The sequence below is a fragment of the Hipposideros armiger genome, unplaced genomic scaffold, assembly GCF_001890085.2.
Source record: "Hipposideros armiger isolate ML-2016 unplaced genomic scaffold, ASM189008v1 scaffold_983, whole genome shotgun sequence".
Classification (NCBI taxonomy): Eukaryota; Metazoa; Chordata; class Mammalia; order Chiroptera; family Hipposideridae; genus Hipposideros; species Hipposideros armiger.
Window position 1 is genome coordinate 566,345 of NW_017732333.1, and position 23,200 is coordinate 589,544.

Consider the following 23,200-nt stretch of genomic DNA (forward strand, 5'->3'; position numbering starts at 1 on the left):
AGAAATTCAAAGAACATCAAGAGTATTTCCAAATAAAATAAAATAATGAAACATTAATTACTGAACATAGGTTTATCTCTGGCTTCTTATCACAGAGGAACTAATGATATTTGGGTCTCTTAGTAAACATGCCTTGTTCCTCATTGATAGATCATACTATGAAAAAGTAAATATTTCTGAAAATTATGGGATGTATTTAACTGATCTAAAGAATACTGATGTATTCACATTGCTCACTTTGTACTGTTTTCACTAGAAATCAAATAATTAAAGCTACAAATAACAGTAGGGAAAACAGCTGTGTATACAAGAAAAATAGAGTATGTTGCGGCTTTAAAACAAGGTATGAATGAGGGATGGAGATGTGTTTTTGTTAAGGAAAATGTAAGTAACTTTGTCCTGGTCATTTCTGAATGGGTACGAAAACAAGAGACAAACTATTGCAAAAAGGACAAAGAAAGTTGTAAAAGTTGATGAAAAAGAAATCTTGAGATAATTCCCTGTGTTTCTGCTGTCTTAATCGGGTCTTTGATGATGGAAGAAAACCGAATCATCTCAATACTGAGAGCAAACATCTGTCTAAAAGGCCCGTATCTAACTTGCATGCAAAGGTGTCCGCGACCAATCTATAGCTTGTGGCATGTGAGGATGAAGCCCGCTCCGCTTCTGCCCAAAAGCCCCTCCCTTCTCGAACCCGGTGCCAGTCTTCTGCCGTCTCGATGTCCTTGGAACGCAGCAGCAGTCTGCTCCTAAGATGGGTACACAATGGCTGTAGATTAAGTCCCAGTCAGGTCACGGGAAGCCACGCCGGCCTGGCTTCCCAGCTCCCTGACCAACGCTGTTCTTTGGCCTCTGCATCCGTTCTCCACGCCATGCATTCAAGCTGCACCTTGCTCTGCGCCCACTCAGCATGGGTTATCGGCTGCTCTTGTGTTGTATGCACGTCTCCTGGACGGCTTGAAGCTGTCCCCTGCCACAAGGCTGATGCCCTCACAGCAACAGAGAGAATATGTGCTTCCCACTTCGGGTACACCTTCCAATCTCCAGGGATGGAGGCACCCGCTCCACCAAGCAAACCACCTGAGCCATGACCAAAAGCCTTGCAAACTTCCTGGCATTATCTGTGCCCCTGTCTCCCTCTGTCAACAGGCAAGGTCACGAGAACTAATAAAAAAGCCGGATTCAAGCAGGACAAATCTTAACATGGGACTGTATGAGCTGATGGGATGATTAAAATTTTTGTGACTTTTTGTTTGAAATATTGCCGGTTGTTTAATTTTTTGTTTTCAAGACATAAGGAGAACTTTCTCTTAAGCTGGCTATGACTTACTTAGAGCAATTTGGTAAATTACACCTTCAAAGGCAAAACTGAAACATCTATGTTCTTCTCCAGAATTCAGAACCTCTCCGGGAGTTTGTTATCTGCGTGCGTTCACTATGAGCCTGTTCTCCTGGGACAGGACACAGCTGGGAGCTGGTTAGATGCCAGGCTTTGGCTGGAATGCTGCACAGACTCAGACGTGAGCAGGCGGCTTTCAGGAACTACGGCTTAGACTGACTTCTGCAAGCTGACAAAAGTCTTGGAGGCACCCTGCCATCCCGCCACCCCGCTCACACAGGTCCCAGCAGCCTTGCCGTGTGAGCAGAATACAATGTCACTCCTTGGCAGGTGCAGGAACCTTGGGGTACTCTGGGGACCCTGAGAAGAGAGGGACTCACTCAAACCCACAGGTACGGTGGGCAGAGCCCGGTGGCAAGTCCCTGCCTTGGCTTTTCTGGCCTCGAGAAGCCTTTTCAGGCCCAACCTGAGGATGCCTTGTAAGCAGTGCCCGCAGAGCAGGTGCGAGAGCCCGTGTAGCGGGTGACCATGCCTGCGGCTCCTATGAAACAGCAGGCATGGCTCATGGAACCCACACTGGCTCTGCAAATAAGTGAGTCCTAACTTGGCTATCTTTGGTAAAAATGGGGGTGGTTTCAGAAAGAAATCTTATGTTTCAGTTATACACTTTGTGGATACGAGTCTAGTGCTGCTCACGGCCCCTGGGGTTTTTTTCCCACCTGTAAGCGACTGGATGCTGACTTCTCGTTCCCTCCAACACCCGGCTACGACTCTCTAACACTGTTCTCCTGCCCTCTGACTGGAATCACTGAGAACTAAAACTGCCCTTTCCCAGGCCAGGCAAGTGAGTGCGGGACAGCCTGGCAGCTCACCTGCGGACAATCCTCGTGCCTGCGGCAGGAAGTCACCAGAGTCATTCCAACTGCACAGCAGAGCCTGTCAGACTCCCCCCGTCTGCCTCCACTCCCCCTGAGGAGGCTTCGAGACACACATCCAGAAACCTCCATGACTGCCTGCCTCCGGAACCCAGAGACCGGGATGACAGTCCGCTCCGGTCACTGACTGTTTTTCTGTTTCCACAGAGATCCCTGCTACTCCACACCTGGGTCGAGCACCAGGGCCCTCCCTGTGGAAGCACCTGCACCACCGCCTCCTAAGTGGCATGCAGCTGTCTGACTGAGCCGATCTGCTCTCAGGATGGAGGCTGGCATAGTGGGATCTGGAGCACCATCAGCTCGCCTTCTGGAAGGTGAACCTTCTCAGGAAGTATACTGGGCAGGGCTACAAAACATGTTCCCCACTCTGGCAGGTGGCTGTTCTGGGCTGAGGGCCATCGAGTCTCTGACCGTTCCCTGAAGAATTTAAATCGGCGGGCTTGCTCATGACCAGAGAGAGAGGTCACCCGACGCAGCTCCCTGCGACCTGTCCACAGGGCAGCACAGAATCTGATGACGAGCATCTGCTCCTCTTAGCGTCCGCAATGACCTTCCCCTGGAAGCCCAGGCGTCTTCCTCATGCTCCGCTCACAATGGCACAAGTCCCCCATTGAGCCTCATGTGTATGAAGGGTTCCCAAACGAGCATATGTAATGAAATTTGGTTGTTTTTCTAGTTAAGCTAATCTGTCTCATGTAGATTTAATTATTAGACTGGCTGAAAGAACCTAGGAGGGTAGAGAAAAGTTTCTTCCTTCCCCACGGTTTATTCATCCATCACCTACTAAAGGACGTCTTGGTGACTTCCAAGTTTAGGCAGTTATGAGTAAAGCTGCTGTAAACATCCGTGTGCAGGTCTGTAGGTGGATGTACACCGTTTGACAATTAAGTTTGTGAACTTGTGACAACGATGTTGCTAACCTTTTTTGACATCAGAGGGATTATTCGTTATGAATTTGTACCAACTGGACACACAGTGAACCAAATTTACTATCTGGAAGTGCTGAAAAGGCTGCGTGAAAAAGTTAGACGACCTGAACTTTCACCAACAATTCATGGCTCTTGCATCACGACAATGCACCAGCTCACACCGCACTGTCTGTGAGGGAGTTTTTAGCCAGTAAACAAATCACTGTATTGGAACACCCTCCCTACTCACCTGATCTGGCCCCCAATGACTTCTTTTTTTTACCCGAAGATAAAGAAAATATTGAAAAGAAGACATTTTGATGACACTCAGGATCTCAAGGGTAATACGACAGCTCTGATGGCCATTCCAGAAAAAGAGTTCCAAAATTGCTTTGAAGGGTGGACTAGGCACTGGCATTGGTGCATAGCTTCCCAAGGGGAGTACTTTGAAGATGACCATAGTGATATTCACGAAAGAGGTATGTAGCACTTTTTCTAGGGTGAGTTTGCGAACTTAATTGTCAGACCTCGTAAGTTTTCAGCTCCTTTGGGTAAATACGAAGGAGCACGATAGCTGGATCACAGGGTGAGTGTGTTTGGTTCTATAAGAAGTTAAACTTCCTTCAAAGTGGCTGCACTGTCTGCTCACCCAGCAGGGGTGGGAGTTCCCGGTGCTCCACGTCCTCCCAGCACTGGGTGCTGTGTGGTTTTAACCATCCGAATAGCTGTGTAGTGGTGTCCCATTTTATCTGGCTTCTCCCTGATGACAAATGATGCTAATTAAGCATCTTCCATGGCTTATTTCCCATCTGCGTATCTCTGGTGAAGCATCTGTTCAGGCCTTCTGCCTATTTTTTTTTTTAAGGTTTTTTTTTTGGGGGGGGGAGGGGAACAGCGTTGGGGAATCAGGGGAACAGACAGGTAGACAAATTGCTGTTTTTTTGTTCTTCAGTCTAGTTGTGGAGGACGTTGCTTCACTGGCCCATGTTGGTATTATCATTGCGCTCTTCCCGGGTGAGGCAATCGGTCGCTGGTCATTGGTCGGCCACTCACAGCGGCTCACGGGAGCTCACACCGGCTGCCAGCCACTCATGTAGCTCACGGCAGCCCACTGCAGCCTACACCATCGCCGGCGACTCCCGGCAGCCCAGCTCCAGGTCGAGCTGTTGTTCATCATCTTAGCTGTAGAGGGCGAGCGTCACTGGTCCTCAATGTGGGATCCAAACCTCAGCCCTGCTGCTCAGAGAAGGTGCTCCCAAGCGAGCTCTTAACCAGCCAGCCACTTGTGTTGTTTGTTTTCTTTCTGTTGAGCTTTAAGTGTTCTTTGCATATTTTGCATACAAGTCCTTTATCAGTTATGTTTTTAAATATTCTATCCCAGTCCATGGCTTGTCTTTCACTGTCTTAACAGTATCATTTATATATGCACGTATAGGTATTTATACACATGTGTGGGCATCCTAAGTGTCACCAGCCATAAGTGGATCAATGACGTGGGCTACACCCACATGGTGGGACGCCACCTGGCAGGGAGCCTGACCACGGACACACAACATGGATGTTACAAGCCATCACGCCGAGTGAGGACACTGGACACAGTGCCTGCTGGATGGTCAGCCTCACTGCAAAGCTGCACAAGGGGCCAGAGGACCTGTGGTGACAGGTCAGCGGCGCCTGAGCCTGCGTGAGGGCTGACGGCAGGGTCCCCTCAGTGCCGGCAGGCAGGTGTGACTGTGGACACTCACTAAGTTGTGCACTGTAACCGGATACGTGCCACATAAAAATGTCATTGATAAGCTGACTTAAGGAGGAAACTGAACCCACCCCACCCCAGGGACAGAACTTGTTAGACCCATAAAAAGAACAATGACACATAAGCCAAAATCGAAAGCTTAAGGAAAACAAACCCATTTCCTAAATTTTTAACACTGACAGTATTAACTTTTGGAAATAAGCATAAGCTGTAGAAGTATTGCCTATGCAAGAGTCCTCCCTGAGGGCATCAAAAGCTCTGACATGACACTGATTAATAAATTGGGCCCAGCAGCCTCCCCCAGACCCTGGCAAGGCTGAGTGGGGGCTGCCCCAGGGGCGCCTCGGCACAGCCGGGGAGCTGTTGGCATACAGGGGGGTTGGTAGGGGACTGTGGGTCCAGCTGGGGCCTTGAGGGAAAATGACCAAACACAGATGAACCCACACACCCACGAGGATGGCCCACGAGAGTGGCAGCATCGCTGGGGCCCTGGAGGCTTCTGGGGAGAAGCTCGGGGTCCGTCCCAGGCACGAGCAGCAGACTCACAGGGCCAGGAGGGCGGCTCCTCTGTGCCCGATGTGGGCGAGGACCAGAGCCTGTGAGATATGAGGAGTCCAGTGTCCCCAGAGCACAGAACTTCAGAGAAGGGCAGAGCCGGGAGCCCCTGAACCCCCCTTCAGTGGACTCACACTGGGGCTGTGCAGAGAGGGCCCAGGTCCCTGCTGTGCGGGCCAGTCATCCTTCGTGTGCACTGTCCCAGCCTCCCATAAGCAGGGACAGCTCAGGACAGAGGCCAGTGCAGGGTGAAAGGCTAGGCGGTCCGGACACGGCCAACACGCCACCCTTCACCTCAGAGGTCCAGGTCAGAGGGAAGGCATCTGCTGAATGAGAACCAAACCCCTGCCCTCAGGGGGCACTCCCTGGACACCCTATATGGGCCCACTCTTGCTAAGGGGTCCCCTTCTTCCTTGTGACACCTCTTGCCTGGTGACATCAGAACTGCTCACCTCTGCCCTAATTTCACGGCCAATGGGGACGTCCCCTCAGTGTGACCAAGTCCTGTTTCTCAGTCCTCCCTGCCCAGCAGCGCCCAGCAGATACCACACACCCTCTACACTGTGACATTGATAAAGGAGGCTTCCCAAAAGAGGTGCTGTCACGCGGTGTGGCCCGTCCCTCCAGGCCCCAGCAGGAAGGAACCGCCACCTGCAGCCCAGGAAACAGGGCATGTGCGTCTGTGGAACCCGTCAGCTCCCGGGGCCGTTGTTCTCCTCCAGCGGGGTTCCCTTCTAACCCTCCCAGCCCACTCCGTGCGCCATAAAGTCGGGCTCCTCACGGGGTCGGCCGGGCTTGCCACGACTTTGGTATGGCTTGCTCGTCCAGATTGCAATTCTTTGCTGTTCCCAAACAAACCCCCTTTTGCTGGTAAAATAACTGTTTTGTTTTTAAAGTCAACAACAACCCAGCCAGACAAATTCACAAAGACCAAGTTCTACTTACAAATGCCCTCTAGGCAAATGTGGGCCCCTGCCTCACCCTCCCCGGTGTCAACAGGTCCACGCTCCCTACACAGGGACCTGCTGCCGAGGGCAGTCCCAGGGGCCACCCACAGGGCCCAACGGCGGCCCAGGTCCTTCCTGCACTCCTGGACCCCATTTCCCATGAATGCGGGGTAGGGACGGGCAGCAGGCAGTGTCCGGAGATGCCCAGCCTGGGAAAAGAGGAGGACCCAGCAACACTGACTGGGAGATGGTGTGTGTGTCGGGGGGGAACCCTGCAGACAGTGGAGCCAGGAGCTGGTCTTACAGGAGAGGACAAGGCCTGAGCGCCTCCAGGGAGCAGAGCCCTGAGCCCAGACCCCCCTGGCAGCCATGTCTAACCAGAAATGCCCCTGCTGCAGCCAAGGAGCCAGGTGGGGATACGAGGCAACTGTGGGTGGCTCTCAGCGCCCACAGACAGGAGGCCAAGTGCACGCCTGACGGGGAGCCACCTGATGTCTTCATGGGCTGCTGACACCAGTAGAGTGCGTACCGCTGTTCACACCGCACTCCGTGGCAAACGGGAGACCCTCGTTTTACAAAAACAAGGGCTGGCTGCACCGGGATGGCTGACAAGCCCCACGAAGCAAAGCTGACCAGCGGTCAAGACACTGCCTGGCCCGAGCCTCTTTCTGCCTCTGTCCCCACCCCGGTGGCGGTCTCCGGATCCCTCTGGCCTCTGTCATCCCAGCAGAGCAAGTGGGACCTGGGGCCTGGGCCTTGGCGGTGGCAGCCGCCAGGGCCCCAAGATCAGGAGAGCAAGGGGGCTCCATGGGCCTGGAGAAGGCAAGGCGAGTCCGTCCAGTGTTAGGGGCCCAAAGGAGTGAGTGCTAAGACCTCCCTCCCACACTTCTGCAACTGGCCCCAGCGCCCACGGGATTCAGGCCCAGGGCACAACCTCTCTGCTCTGTCTGGAGCTGATATGAAAGACAGTCCACCCACTACTTCCTGACCTGAGATCATCTGCCAGACAGTCCGTTGTCTGAAGCTGGTTTAAATTTTCCAAAAGCGTTAGTATCAACAGAGTGTAGAACAATGCTCGCTGATGGGGGACCATCACTGGCCGTCACGAAGACCCACACGCCCCCAGACACAAACTCACAGGCTGCGTGACACTGATTTATAATGAGACATAGATATTGGGTCTCTGTTCCGCTTTCGGGCACGGAGACCCCAAACCCTAGGAATTTCCTTTGATGAGCAGCAGTAAAGGGTTTTCATTATATGGATGAGGAGAAAGCCCCAAAGGTGGGGGCCGGTGGCCAGGAGGACTTGCAGCCCCACCCCGAACTTCCATCCCTAACTTCAGGGAGGTTGAGTTCAATCGCCAGTGGCCAGAGTTAATCTATTGCACCTGCGCACTAAAGCTCCGTGAAACCCAGGACGCGGTCTAGGGGGCTTCCGGTGGGTGAACACGGGAGGGGTGGGGGGAGAGGCGCCTGGAGCAGGCAGGGCAGCTCCACGCCCTTCCGCACACCTGGCCCCACGCATCTCGGCATCTTGGCCGACGAGCCGTCCTCAGTCACAGCCTTTTCCCATAAACCAGCCACCCAGTGAGCGTTTCTGAGTCTGGGAGCTGCTCCAGCAAATGAATCGAGCCCAAGGAGGGTCCTGGAAACCCCCGATCTACAGCAGTTGGTCAGAAGCCCAGGTGACAAAGTGGACTTGTGACTGGAGTGTGAAGGGTCAGGGGGAGGTGGGGTGAGACTGTGGACTGAGTCCCTCCCTGCGGGATCTGATGCTCCCTCGGGTGGACAGGGTCAGAACTGAGTTACGCTGCAGGGCACTCAGGGGGTGTCGAAGCCACGCTTGTCCCCCCACATCAGAACTGGTGACCACAACCCCTCTTTGGGCCCCGTCCCTGGAGCTGCCGCAGCACATTCTGGTCTCGTGTGCAAACGCAGCGTGAGCTGCAGGTTACACGACATATGGTCCCTGGAGGGTCCCAGGGACAGCAGGGGAGGCAGGCTGGGGGAGGTGCTCCTGGGCAGCCTGAGCACAGCTAGGGCCACAGCCACCCACCAAGCCTCCCCGCCGGGCTGGGGGCCTGGTTACCTCTTGGTGTTGTAGGCTGTGTCCTGAGGCGTCTCCTCCAGCAGAGTCACGTAGCCAAGCACACAGGTGAGGATGAAGAGCACGGTCAGGGTGTGTGCACGCCTGGAACCAAACACAGATGTGTCAGAGCACGGGAAGCGCGGCCATCGCACGTGGCACGCAGCCTCCCACGCGGAGAACGCGGATGAGGGTCACCGGCTGGGCGGGAAGAGCTCTGGTGAGAGTCAGGCTGCTGTGCTCAGAGGACACGAGGCAGGTTCCCGCAGTGCCGTCTGCTATTAGAGTGACAGGGCACTCGGCCAACAAGGCACTTTTCACTGAGCAAGATTGCGCTGAGATGAGCAGCCTCAGGATCATGCAACGACCACATCTGAGAGATGTGCGAGGAGGACGGGCCAAAAAAAGGGAGCGGAGAAGGGACACCGGGCCCCAAAGATAGAAGGTGTGCACTCTGATATGCCGTTTACGCGGGAGAGCTGGCGGAGGCGGCTGCGGGCCGAGGGGGGCTGGGCTCCAGGTCCTTCTGTCACCCACTCTGGCTTGGCCTTCGGAGCTGCCAAGGGAGGAAGCAGGCATGGCTCCCCGGCCCCCGGTGGAAACGACCCACCGCCGTCAGGCCCCAGGACTTCAGGGCGCACAGAGCCCACGCTGAAACAAGCCCGGCTGCCCGACGCCTTCATCATCAGAGCGGCCTGCCGAGGGCACGCAGGCCCAGCACCCAGCGGGTCCTCGGACAGACGACGGAATGTCTCTGGGCCTCAGCGTCCTCATCTCTAAACGACATGCTGCCAAGTGCAGGGGGTCCACATCCAGCAGACACCCCCCAGACTACACTTTCTCAGACGCAGGAGCCGTGAGAGCCCGGTGCCAGCAGGCCCGCTCTCAGCGTCCTAACGGGCTCCCCAAACAGATGTGAGGAAGGCGAGAAGGACAGCAGCCTGCCAGGAACGAGCAAAGAGCAAAGCATGCAGGGGAGCAGCCTGTCCTCCCTGAGCTCCGTAAGCTCGTGCGACCCCAGCTGCTGGGACACGGGCAGGGCCAGCACAGCCCACAGCCGGGGGCAGGCTCAATGCATCCACACAGGCCCGGTGTGAACAAGCCGTGACGCTGGGGCAGGCGAGGCCCAGGCATCACTAGAGCACCACACCAGACGCCACGGACGCAGAGTGAAAACAAGCCGCCTGCTGAGGCCGACACAAGCAAGGCAGTGGGGAAGGGACGGAGACGGCCGCCTGAGGGCAAGCATGGCAGCAGCTACGCGCAGGGACCTGCAGCACCCACTGAAGACAGACTGTCACACAGGAAGGCCATTTGGCAGGAGCAAGGGTGCCTGGGCTGCTGTGTGGGGCAGCCGCCTGCAGGGCACCCGTGCTCGTGGGGGGAGCTGGTGACAGGGACCCACGTGCCAAAGCTCACGGAACCGCAAGCCCTCTGGAGTCAGTTATTGTCCAGTGACTTCAAAATAAAGACTCCAGAAAGTTAGGAAACTACCACTGGGTGCAAGGGCTGGGCCCAGAAGATCTGGGAGGCTCAGGCCCAGAACAGAACCGGTCCCACAGGCCTTCGAGAAGGCGCTCCCGGAGACGCAGACAAGGAAGGAGTGCGGGCCCCTGGGGCCCAACTCCATCCCCAGCAGCTTGAGATGGAGCAGGCAAGGGTGCAGATTTCCCAAGTGCCGGGGCTGTGGGCGGCCTCCTCTGACCAGGCAGGTTGGGTCCCAGGGCTCGGGCCCCAGCAGGCTGACCAACCGTGTGCTGGGCGCACAGGAGAACCTAGAGGGAGGTGTCCCCAGGGAAACAGACAGGACTGTCGCCGGACCCAGCCGCCCCACCTGGAGGGTTGTCACACGGGCAAGTGTCTGCGAGAAAATGACATAGCCTAGCTTGTCCCGGTGAGGACAGAGGACAGTTGGGCCCAGGACCAGCTGTAAATGCCACTTCAGGGACACCAGCCACTGCACACGCTCCCTCGGCCCCTCACACTCCATATGCAGCCCACATGCTGAGGTGATGCAAGAAGCCTTCTGCCCTGGGTCCTAAGAAACAGCTCCACCTCCTGGTTCCTTTAACATTACTCTCCGCAGAACAATGACCTTCCTTAGTTTCTTTAGGTGGCCAGCCAAGACGCTCCCTGAGGAGTCCAGGGCAGCTCCGGTCCTGTATCTTTCCATTCTCCCAAAACACAGGACTGCCTGAAAAGCGAAGGCCGCCCTTTGCCCCTTGAGATAAATGTTCACATGTCACTCAGGCAGCCACTCACTGGCCCTGGGGACACAGAAGGAGTAAGAAGGGCCCGTCTGTCCTGTCAAGGCAAGAAGGGGCAAAGGGTAGAAGCCCCCGGAAGGGCCTGGGCGGCACAGTCTTGGAGTGAGGCCGACTTCAGGCTGCTGGAATCAGGTGCTACTGGAGAGTGAGGGCTCTGTTATTAAGCTATGATGAAATCCATCTTTAAAAAGGCCTCCTCCCGTGCACAAAGGAAGCCCTCAACAGAAGGAAAAGGCAGCCTACTGAGGAGAAAATATTTGTAAATCATACAGCTGATAAGTGGGTAACATCCAAAAGCTATAAAGAACCCACACAACTCAACAGCAAAAAACAATCAGATTAAAAAATGGACAGAAGGTCTGAACAGACATTTTTCCAGAGAAGACACAGAGACGGCCAGCATGTCCACGATGCTCACCATCGCTCATCATCAGGGACATGCAAATCAAGCCACAGCGAGATGCCACCCGGCACCTGTCAGAACGGCTGTCATCAAAAAAGACAACAGGTAAGAGCTGGCAAGGCTGGAGAAAAGGGGACCCTCACCCACTGGGGTGTGACTGCAAATTGGTGCAGCCACTATGGAAAACAGTATGGAGGGTCCTCAAGACATTAAAAACAGAACCACCCTGAGACCCAGAAATTCTACTTCTGGGTATTTTATCTGGAAAAAACAAACAAAAACCCTAACTCGAAAATACTCGCATCTCTGCATCCCCGTGGTCACTGTTCACAGCAGCCGAGACGTGGTACTACCTACAATTTAGTCCTGCTCAGCCATAACAAAGGTGGGGTCCTGCCTTTTTCTACAACGCAGATGGACCTCGAGGGCGTTATGCTGAGTGAAATGAGCCAGACTGTCAGACAAGTACCTGTATAACCTCACCTATATGTGGAACCTGAAAACAACAACTCATAGGTACACAGAACAGATTTGAGGATTGCCAGAGTTGGGGTGGAGGGTAGAGTGGGAGAAATGGGTGAAGGGGGTCAAAAGGTAAATAAATAAAGTTGCTTTCCTAATAAACATTTTTTAAATCACTCTACACATTTTCTGGGCTGCCCCGTAGAGATGTCAGAAGACACCTCATTTATAGTTCATTGAGCCCCTTCCGATGCATTAATTATCACAGCACTTGGGCGAGCAGACAACACTGCCAGCCCAACCTCGCACGAGAAGAAACGCAGGTGGAGACATACTGCTGTCATCAAGACGAAACGGCCTCTGTGTAGCAAGAGCTCGAGCCCCCTGAAGCACCTTTCACACGCAACTGCTGGTGACAGAGGCCCAGGGCAGGCGGCACCCAGCCTCCGTCACTCCCAGGCCCTGGCGCTGGCTGTGGCCCATGCTCTGTCCATGTTTCACTGTCAAGTTTAAGTTTCCTGCTTGGAGAGGCAGCATGGCACAGCGGAAAAAACGGATTTAATATCAGCTTTGCCACTCACTAGATTTGTGACCTTGAGCAACTTTATTCATCTCTCAGTTGTGTTCTCCCATCTTTAAAATGAGAGTAGAAGTGTTAACTTGCAAGCTTGGTATAGAAAAGAAAAGTATTACCTTGCAAGTGTGGTTAAAACAAAAGGTTCCCTTGTCTTGCACACACCCCCACTTCTACACGTGTGGCAGTAACCGAGGGACCCTTAGGACAGTACGGGACACTGCACAAGACCTGCTTATCCCTCCCAGACGCCAGAGCTGCTAGTGGCTCCACCTCCCTGGGGCCAGGAAGGCGAATGCACCCTTTGGTTTAGTGGCTAATGGATAACTCGGGAAGGTCAGATCCTGTGATCCAGGCATAGGAAAAGGGCTGTAAACCCTGTGATTTCACTCACTCAGCAAGGGCAAGGGTGTGAGGACAGCTGACTCCCTGCAACGAGTGGAAAATACCCAGCGGCCAGTCCCTCCTAGAAATGACCACACTCATGATGCCGAGTGGGCAGCAAGGCGGGCCTGCCAAACCTGCCAGAGAAAACACGGAGGCGCGGCCAGAAGACTGGCGCACAGGACCAAAAGGCCTGTCCCAGGCATGCAAGAGGCACTGGGACTGTGACACTGATCCTCCCAGCCTGCTGACCCACAGGACCAAAAAAGGCATCAGCTGGTAAGCGATGCTTCCCAGATGTGGGCGAAGCCGGCAAGCCCCTAACCCACAACGACCGATTCGGCATCTTCCGGGACCTGGGGCGTCTAGAACACCCCCACATACTCTCACAGCTGCTATAAGACAAACGCTGACAGCAGTGCCCCGTGAGTCACAAAGAGTGCTCACTGGAGATCAGTGTCGTAAGACCAAGCACACGAGCATTCCCAGAACATATAACCCACTGCCCATCTGGTCCCTGATGCGGGCGACGTGCCCACCTCCCATCCACAGGCCACACGCATGTCAGCAGCCCCTTTCCAGGGCATCAGGTCTCCAAGCGTCTCCCCCACAATTTTCAGACAGTGTCAGCAAGCACAGCTTCTCACGATTCCTCTGTGTCTACGGACTCTGGGTGCTCCCCGCTGGAGACCACCACGATTAGCAGAAGCAGCAGTGTCCCTGCCACTTCAGACCCCTGGGGTCCTCACAGCCCCTCCCCTGGGCCCAGTTGGGGGGCCCCGCCACAGGCTGCAAGGCTCAGATAAACCCTGAATCCGAGGGCGTGCCCTGCGGCTCACAAGTAGAAGCAGAGACACTAAAGCCCGTGTACGCAGGCCCCACAGCACCATCGCTGGCCCCCAAAGGAGCCCAACCGTCTTTGAAAAGGAAAACCTTAAAAGCAAGGTTTTGAATCGTGCAGAAGTTCCTGTGAGTAATTTTGGAACACAGAGTCACTTCACAAATATATACTTTTTAGTCTTTATATTAATTTGTTGTAACATTATTAAAATTCTCTAAAACACAAAAAAAGAGCTTTTAAAATTGTAGCAAGTCAGTGAGGAAAGACTCCAGAGAAGGAAGTGGTTAGCTCTGCAGGTAAAAGTACAGCAATTCCGCCAGGCAGGGGTCAGGTCACCTGCACAGGTGAGGGGAGAGGCCTGCGATGCAGCAAGAACCTGCACACACCAGCCCCCTTCACCAGCTGGCAGGAGACCCACCAGGCAGGTCCTGAAACCAGCCAGCCCTGTGGCACCCCCTCCTGGAAAGCCTTCTTGGCCCCCAGCAGCCCCCCCTCCCAGGGAAGCTCAGCTGCTCAGGCGCCTGTGGGTCCCACTCCCGAGTGCCCAAGCACCCCTGTGGACAGGGACCCCAGGGCTGCTGCTCTGTGCTTCTGAGCACACCAGCGCTGCCTCTCACGGCACAGGGCGAGGGGCGCACTGCCTGGATTTCACTGGCACCGTGACACTCAGCACCCCTCAGCCAGGGGACCGAGCCTTCTGCCTAGTTCTCAGCTGTATCCCCTAGAACAGTACCTGGCACCCAGTAGAGGCCCCAAAAGTGCGCTGTGCGAATGCGAAACAAGGAAAGCAAGCCAAGCCACCGCGCTCCAGGACCCGAGTCTCCAGGGGTCACCACCCGGGCTTGAGAGGACGGTGCTCTGCCTCCTGCAGTCTGAAGGCACGTGAGCCCCGAGCAGGACACCTGGAGAGGCCCGACCCACACACAGCCTGTCCAGCAGGATCCCAGTGCTGGGGTCACTGGCTCTCCGGCCACACCCCCATTGCCAAGGCGCCCCATCCCTCTCTCCCTCCCAGTATTATCTCCCCAAAGCAGGGCTGGTGGCACCCACAGGGAAGACACAGGCTTTGCCCAGATGCTGAGCTGCCCCCACCCACACCTGCCATTGCCACGTATGTCTCGAGTCTGACACAAAGCAGGACCCCGCTGGGCCCGACACACCTCTCCTGGTGTTTCTCCGCACGTGGGTACCTGCCCCCGGAAGGGCGATTACTCCAGCCAGGCTCTCCCCGCTCCCTGATCAGACCTCCTGGCAAATCCCACAGCTTGGCGCTCTGAAGGGCTGCTTCCTCTTGCTAGGACGCACCTGAGCTTCCTCCACCTCTGTCCTCCAGGGCCTACCTACCACAGGACTCAAATGCCAGCACTGTGTGTCATTCAGCTGGACAGGAACTGCGCATCCAGCAAAGAAAGGCCAAACCCCTCCTCCCACAAAGCACACTTTCTAGCGAACCGGGTCTCTCTCTCCAACAAACGAGGCAAGAGAAGCTCCGAGAGGTGAAGGGCTAGACCAAGGTCACAGAGCCATGGAGCAGAGGAGCCACACCTGGGACCTGCCAGCCCAGGGCTGCTTTCCTGAACCCTCGGACGACACAAGTGCCAAACACGGCGTAAAGCAGCAGCATGAACTCTCCCAGCGAGGCTCTGGGAGGGCGGGAGCCGCTCCTGCCGGCCTCTCCCTCCCCGACCCCCATTAAGGCAGACTGGGGACAGCCTGAGTCGGAGGCTTGGCTGGGACCGAGCCGCACCGGGTGGAAGGGCTGGCACGGCAAGAGGCAACCGGAGAGAGAAAGCACCTTTATCTGACAAACATCCACTCGACTCCCGGCACAGGCGAAGGCGTCCGCGCCAGTTACTACGGCTGCGCCCCGGGGGAGCAGGCGATGCCCTCCCACAGCGCCAGCGCTGTGCAGGAATCAGGCAGATGACAGGATGGAGGGCAGGGGTGAATGCTGGACAGGGAGGTCAGGAAAAGCCTGCCTGAAGGGACTTCTGCGCCAAGTCCTCCCACGAGAAGGGCGAGCGGGGCGGAGGTGCTGGGGGACCACCAGAGGCTGGGCTGCAGCGGGGCGGACGCCAGCCCCGGGCTCCCTCGGGCACCCCCTCCAGCCCCTCGCTCAGCAGCACAGGTCAGCGGTGCGGGGCTGGACCCCCGGGGACTTCGGGATGGGGCGGCGCCGGGCCCGGGGTCTCTCCGGCGCCCCTTCCAGCCTCTTACGAGCCGGCCACGCCCCCGCGACCCCCGCCGGCCCTCCGCCGACCGCCGCCCCTCACCAGAAGAAGGTGTTGGTGCCGTCGTCGTAGACCTCGGACTCGGTGCTGCGGCGGCCCGAGGGCGCGCCGTCCGGCGGCTCCTCCAGCGAGGCCTTGCCTGCGGGCACAGGGGACCCCGGCCGCGGTCCCCCGGCGCCCCTGCGCTCGCCCCTCCGCATGGCGCCTCGGCCCTGAGCCGCTCCGCCCCGCGCCTTGACCTCACGCACACCGGGTCACCGCGAACGTGCCGCGCACTCGCGGGGAGCGCCGGGAAGGGGTCGCGGCGCTTGCCGGCGGGGTCTCAGGAGTGCAGGGGATGGGAGCGGCGAGGAAAGGGTGGGCGGGGCATTATGGGACTTGTAGTCCGCGCGCCTGGGCCGCGGGGCATGCTGGGCCTCGTAGTCTCCGACCTTATGGGTTCGATGCAGTGCTTGCTGGGAAGGATGCCTCCTGGTTGCTAGGTAACCGGAGCCGGCTGGCGGGGTGGAGTGGCGTCTCTCGAAAGCCACTCGAAAGACGCAGGAGCTACCACAGACTCTTCTCCCCAGGCGTCCTGACAAGAGGCTGGCCCCCAGCCTTGCCCGCGCTTTTCTGGAGCGCCTTCCCTGTGAAGTCGGCCGGTCCTCCTTTGGGGCGCCTCGCGACCCTCTATCCCACCGGCGATGGACCAGATGCCACCAGGAGCTCTAGATTCTAGCCTATAGGGTGGCCGGCGGTGGTTCTTTGGCGGAATCTCGTGAATGGTGTGAACATGCTGATTTGGGGCGACTCCATTTGTTAATGTAGACCGGCCTTGCATGTAGCCCCGAGCCACTTTGGAGAAACATTCTGGCAGCTCCTCCAACAGTTAAACAGAGTTACCATGTGACCAGCAAGTCCCCTCCTAGCTATATACCCAAGAGAAATGAAAACATGTGCACACAAAACTTGTACATAGATATTCAAACAGCCAGTTGTTTTTACCAGCAAAGTGGGTTTATTCAGGAATGGCAGAGAATTGCAAGCATGCTACAGCAAAAAAAAAAAAAAACAAAACCAAAAAAATTAAAGGTAAGTCCAGCAAACAAAGGAGAGGAACCTTACTTGATAGAGAAAAAGGAAGTTGGGGGAGGGGGGGGGGGCTTTGAATTAAAATCCATTGGAGGAAAGTGAGAGTTCAGGGTGGTGATGGCTGATCTTTGGCTGAGTTGCCACGGTTACCACTAGATGGGCTTGTTGCTGGGGGAGGAGAAAAATCTTCCTCCGCCTAGGGTAGTAGAGACACATCTTGCTGGGAATGCGAGGCGTCCTTTCCTGTTGGGGCTGTAACTGACGTGTTTTCCTGTTGGGTGTGTATTTGACCTGGAGTGGCAGTGTGTGAGGGCTCCCCCTTTAGGCCTCTCCACTCATTTTAAACGAGGTTTCTTTTATTCATTTTCACAGCAGCATTATTCGTAATAGCCAAAAGGGAGAAGGGAGGTAATGTCCATCAACTGATGAATGAATACACAAAATGTGTATATCCATTCAATGGGAAATTATTTGGCCATAAAAAGGAATGAAGTTGTGACACGTACTACAACATGGGTGACCTTGAAAACGTGCTAAGTGGAAGAAGCCAGTCACAGAAAACCACATATTATATGATGCGTTTATATTAAATGTCCAGAAGAGGCAAATCCATGGAGACAGAGACTAGATTAGTGGTCACCAGCGGCTGGGGAAGTGGAGTGTGGAGTGACTGCTACAGGGCCCTGGGTTTCCTTTCAGGGCCATGAAAAAGTTCTTAAATTGACTGTGCTGATGGCAGCACATCTCTGTGAATGCTGCTACTTTAAATGGGTGAATTGTATGGTATGTGAATTACACATCAATAAAGCTGTTAAAATATACGGGTAAAAGTGTATGTTTGCCACAGTATACTCGTATGTCTTCCACACAGCCCGGCCTATCAATCATGGGGTCTGATTGTGATGTGACCCTGAGTCTCAGGCCCTGACCACTTTGTGGAGCCTCCCAATAAGCTGGGGACCAACAGGCTGCCAGGAAACACCGACTCTGGGAGGTGTGCTTCTGCCCTCCCCCAGCCCTGGGGCCCACCCCCTGCCCCAGGCCCCAGCCCCATCCACCTAGGGTTGCCAGGGTGGCCTGGGCAGCCAGCTTCTCTGTGGCCATCCTCCAGTGCAGGTGCGAGTGAGTGGAGGTGAGGCTGGAGAGGATGGCCACCCCTGGACTTTGGCCTCCATCCTGAAGGCCCCAGGAAGTCATGAGGTGGGCATCACCCAGCTACACTGTGGGGGAGCCAGGACATGGGTCCCCACGGCACTGGCCTTGCGCAGACTGAGGCTTTGGAACCCATTGGGACCAGCTTTGTCTGGGGAAGTGATGCTGGACCCATGAGCAGGAAGTGCCCAGAGCAAGGCAGGTCTGGCCCAACATGTCTCTCCAGCAAGCACCCCACAGGCCAGGGGCCCATCTCCCCTGCTCTTGGCTCCTGGAGCCATCCTTCAGGGCCCCTTTTCTCCCACCCCGACTGGTGGCGTTCAGGGCGCTGTCTTGGCGTTGCTGGGATTGATTCCTGGGTATGGGTCTTTCTCCCAAACTGTGCCCAGAGCCGCCCTCCCGAGGCAGAGCCGGGACCGCCGCAGCCTCTCCAGGGCGCAGAGATCAGGCAGGGAGATGTACGCGTTCCCCTGGGGTCTCTGCACCCCTCAGGCTGGCGGTCAGTCAATTCCATGGGAGTGCTGCCATGGGGCATAGAGGGATCTAGGTGGAGCCGCATGTGGCAGGGCCAGGCAGGGGCGGGCCTGGAGGGGCAGACAGGATAGCACGGACCATGTGTTAGCAATCGCGGTGGAGCTCTGGCTATGTGCTGAGAGTTCCCAACGCTTTGCAAAAGTTAATTATGATGACCTTCACACCCCCTTAGGTTCTATTTTTATCTTTGACACAGGAATGTCAGCGACCACACACACACACACACACACACACACACACACACACACACACACACCACACATGCCCGCAACCCTCCCACTCCCAGCACCCAGGTCCTTCTTCTCCCAGAGCTGGGAGTCTGTCCCCTGAATCGCTCCTCCCCCACCCCACACACACTCCACAGTGAGCCCTCCACCTGCAGCATTGCACCTGGGGCCTGATATCTGGGTCTCATATCTGCCCAGTTCCTGTACTGACCACTACCCTTTACCCTGGTAGCTGCAGCCATGCTTACCCCTCCTCCTGGGGACATGTGGCAGGGTAAGGTCCACCACAGGATTTGGAGACTAGCCACAGGAGGAGTGGTGTGGGCGTCTAGGAAGGTCGGTGGTTTGTGGCTCAGGTGGTTGGGTGACAGATGACATAAGTTAGCAGAGTGCTTTGAGGCCATGGTCCATCGTAGTACCAGTAACTTGCGGGGGTGCCCACACCGCAGAACTGGGAGGTCCCTCGTCCTGGGTAAGGGTGCAGAGGCCCTGACCTTCCTCAGCAGGGGGATGACCGCCAGAAGCCCCAAGGCGCCAGAGCAAGGCAAAAGCTTTAAAAGTGTCACACCGTGGTCAAAGCTCACATGGGCGTGGCCTGGCTTAGATCCCAAGGTTCCCTTAGGCCTACAGGATATATTCATGGTGGCAAACAGTGAAAATATTGGCGGAAATGCTTTCAAGAAATATCCTTGCAGGGAAAGGAGAGAAAGCCGCAAATTTGTAAAGGAATAATGACTGATATTTCCACTGGTATGGTAAGTCTGTAAAGGTGAGTGGATTAGCGACAACTCCACCCACCACATGCACACCTTCCACCTGGGGGTTTCCTCCAGGGTGATGGAGGAATTGGGTACAGCAGGGCTGTCGACTCAGCCGGGACGGCTATCTGTTCCCTAAGACAGAAAACAGAACTATGAGAATGTAAGGTGCAGAGGTGTTGGAGGGAGACAGAAGTGTCTCTGGGGCGAGGACATCAGGGGCCCCACCCAGATGCCACCCTGATGTGACAGGCAAGGAAGGACCAGCTTCCAGCAGACCTGAGGAGCCAGGCCCAGCCTGGGAGGGGTACCTTCCCTGCAGGGTCTACGGCCAGTACCATCTGGGATCTGCTGTCACACAGAGGGAGGACCAGCCCAGAGGGGACTCAGGAAGCCCCAACCCCAGCTGACCCGGCAGTGCTGCCTCTGAGAAGAGTCCTCAGTGACACATCCAGGCCATCGGAGTTGGGCATTTCTGGTGGCTTTGTGATCCCGACTCCTTTTTGGGATGGCCACTGCACCCCAATGGAAAGGGCCCGAGGCACCCTGGAGAGGCTGACCGGGCCTGCCCGCTGCTGCCCCAAGTCCTCGGAGGGAAGAAGGCAGGTGTGCCTGGCTCAGAAGAGAGTGGAGGAAGGGCAGGGTCCAGGGTCCAGAGGAAAGAACGGGAGGCCCATGTGGGCCTCAACCGAAGGTTTCTGCCAACAGCCGGGGTGGCCAGGGCCACACTGCCTGTGAGGCGCTGGTCCCTGCACTGTGGCTTATCACAGGATGCACTGGAGACCAAGGCCAAGAGGAAGACCGATTCAGGGAAATCAAGTTCATAATAATAGACTTTTGCATGTGACCATAAGTAATCTTAATAAAAAGGTTTATAAAAGTGATGTGTGTTTGCTGTAGAAAATTTGAAAAAAGCCATCGAAAGGGAGAAAAGCTTAATTCTACCATGCACAGTTTGCATCATGAAGCAAACATAAATGCCCAGTATTGAATCTACTCTTCCAGTATTTTAATGCATTAACTTAGTTGAGATAAAAAATGTATGCCTATTTGTAACGTATGTTTTTTCACTTAGTATGAAATAAACACTTGCTAGGTTCTCAGAAACTCTTTGAAAGCATAATTTTTATTTATTTATTTAAAGGTTTTATTGGGGAATTGGGGGAGGGAACAGCGCTGGGGAATCAGGGAATGGGAACAGACAAGTTGCTGTCCTTTTGTTCTTCAGTCTAGTTGTGGAGGACGTCGCTTCACTGGCCCATGTTGGTATGATCATTGCACTCTTCCCGGGTGAGGCAGTCGCTTGCAGGCCATTGGACAGCTACTCACGGCGGCTCACGAAAGCTCACACCAGCTGCCGGCCGCTCACACTGGCTGCCAGCCACACACGGTAGCTTATGGCAGCCCAGCTCCAGGTTGAGCTGTTGTTCACCATCTTAGCGGTAGAGGGCGCAGTGTCACTGGCCCTCATGTGGGATTCGAACTGGGGCCCTGCTGCTCAGAGCTTGCACTCCCAAGCCAACTCCTAACCAACAAGTCACTTGGCTGGTCCAGAAAGCATAATTTTTAATGGCTGCTTCCTCGGCATATGAATAGACCACGTTTGCTCAGACATTTCCCTTTTGTTGATCATATAGGTGATTCACAACTTTTGCCTCAAAGGACATATTTATATAATTTTTCATTATTTTGGAGTTTTTTCTTTTTTTTTTTTCTTTTAGCTGAGCCATCCTGCCACCTGTTGGCAGCTCAGCGGCAGCTCAGCTCGGGCCGTGAATCGAACTGGCGACCCTGTTGCTCAGAGCTCACACTCTTGAGCGAGCTCTTATCCAACTGAGCCACTCGGCCGGCCCCTGGATTTTTTTCTTGGGGCAGTCGACAAAAAGTTAAGTGAATGGCCCAAAGCGTAAAGAGTTTTAAGGCTTTTGATTCCTGCAGCTGAAAGGCTTTCCGAAAGGGCTGTCCGGTTTCCTCTCCAGATAGGACCAGAGGATATCTGCCCCTTCCTTCCTGTTTGTCCCAGAGGAGGAATTGCCCTGGAGGGGCCAGGCCAGTGGCCCCATCCCAGGCTGACAAGTCTGCCTTTGCCCGAGGGGGCCACAGGTGCCCAGCTGGAACTCTGCTTCCCTCAGGCTCTGGGGAGGTGGACAAGAGAAAGCAGTGTTTCTGCAGCAATAAAATTGGGAATGCTGAGCAAAGACATTGAAAGAGAGGGCAGCTTGTACACCCTTGCTGCCGGCAGTCAGACTGCTGGCGGATTGTTGTAGCAGAATGAAAAAGTAAATGCAGAATGTCCTGAGCAGGTGGAGCTGGAGACTTGGGGGAGGCAGGGAGTCCAGGAGCTGGTGTGTAATGTGAAGTGATGCTCAAAGCCCTCGCCGACTGTTCTCTGAACTCTAACATGGCATTTGAGGCCCTCTGGCCTGTGGCAGAGACAGCTGGCTGCCCCCAGGGCCCTCCTTAGGAAAAGTGACCACACTCCCCAGGCCTCCTTGCCGTAAGGTGTGGCCATGTGACTGGCCATGTGAGGGGTGGAGCACCCCTCCTTCACCTCTAACTCCTCCTGTGGGCTCCCACGTGGATGCGATACCTGGAGCTTGGCAGCCATTTTGCACCATGAGCTGGGACCACATGTTTAAAGGAGCAAAGCAACAAGGTAGTTGCTAGTCCTGGTCTGGCCGCCACCAGACTTCACTCGTAGGAGAGCGGAGTGCACGAGCCTGTTTCAGCCACTCCCATGTGGGGTCTGTCGTCACACCGGTCGTAATGCATTATGGATTTGCTTCATCAGTCACACAAGCCCTCTGCCGCACGGTTCTGTCCTGGCCCCTGCTGCAGTCACAGTCGGCCATAGGGTCCCCCAAGCAGAAATGAGGGTGGAGCCATGTTATCCCTGGGGAGACCCAGTGCAAACGTGTCAACCCAGGGTCTACGCCCCAACACCATGGGTGCTCCCTGTCCCCCTGACATCATGGGTACCCCCGCGATACGCTGGGGGCTCCCTAGGCCCCCAGCTGCCCCATGCTGTTCAGTGTCTCTGGGTGTCTTGCCCTGTGTCCTCAGCTTCAGAACAGCTTTCAGAGCCTGGGGACCCACCTCCCAGCGGGGACAGTTGGCTCTCTCTCATGGGCCAGCACTCTAGGGTGGCCTTCCCCAGCTGCTGCCCTGGCAGCACAGGATGTAGGGGAGCTATCCACTCAGTGGCTGGGCCACCAAATCCTCTGGACCCCAAGGGCTCCCCTCCATCAGCTGAGTCCACAAAGCAGGGCTGGGGAGGAAGAAGACAGTTTTGTTGGTGGTGGTGGTTTTGGTTTTTGCCACCCACCAGTCTCATCCTTAACTCCCCATGCCCCAGTTTCTCCTCTAAGGGAATCAACTCTGGACTTGGGGAGGGGGTGTCGAGGGAGGGTTGGATGCTGGAGAGAACCTGAGGAAGGTGTGTCCTGGGGTCAGGAAGAGTGAAGCGGAGGGGGCGGAGGGGGCAGCATGGAAAGCACTCATGTGCTCCCTGCTTCCTCCTGGGAGGGGTTGTCAATCTAACCCCATCTTACAGGAACACCCCTCTGCAGGTGAGGGTGAAGGCCTCAGGTGGGGGGCGGGGTCCCCAGGAAGGTGTCTGAGGCCCTTGGGGACCAGGAGGGGTGTGTTTTCCCGTCCGCGGGTTTCTGACTCCTCCCCAACTGCCAGGTGGCTGAGGGACCGACCGGGAAGGCGCAGCGGCGGCGGCGGGAGGGAGGGGCAGGAGTAGGGAGGTGAGTCCCACGCGGAAGT

The 23,200-nt window shown here is 55.7% G+C and overlaps 1 protein-coding gene across 4 annotated transcripts in view; it reads right to left on the bottom strand.

Moving 5' to 3' along the window:
* PTDSS2 (phosphatidylserine synthase 2) overlaps window positions 1-16,053 on the bottom strand; it is a 38,404-nt gene extending 22,351 nt beyond the window's left edge. Inside the window, exons 1-2 of one of the 4 annotated variants that reach the window (XM_019631150.1) lie at window positions 15,730-16,053; window positions 8,529-8,630 (exon numbers count right to left, since the gene is read on the bottom strand). In XM_019631150.1, coding sequence (XP_019486695.1) covers window positions 8,529-8,630; window positions 15,730-15,887 — 260 coding nt within the window. In that variant the 5' untranslated portion in view covers window positions 15,888-16,053. Of the gene's footprint in view, window positions 1-8,528; window positions 8,631-14,800; window positions 15,226-15,251; window positions 15,681-15,729 lie in introns of those variants that run through there. The other 3 variants (XM_019631152.1, XM_019631153.1, XM_019631154.1) reach the window with 3 other exon arrangements.
* Between the last annotated feature and the right edge of the window lie 7,147 nt (window positions 16,054-23,200).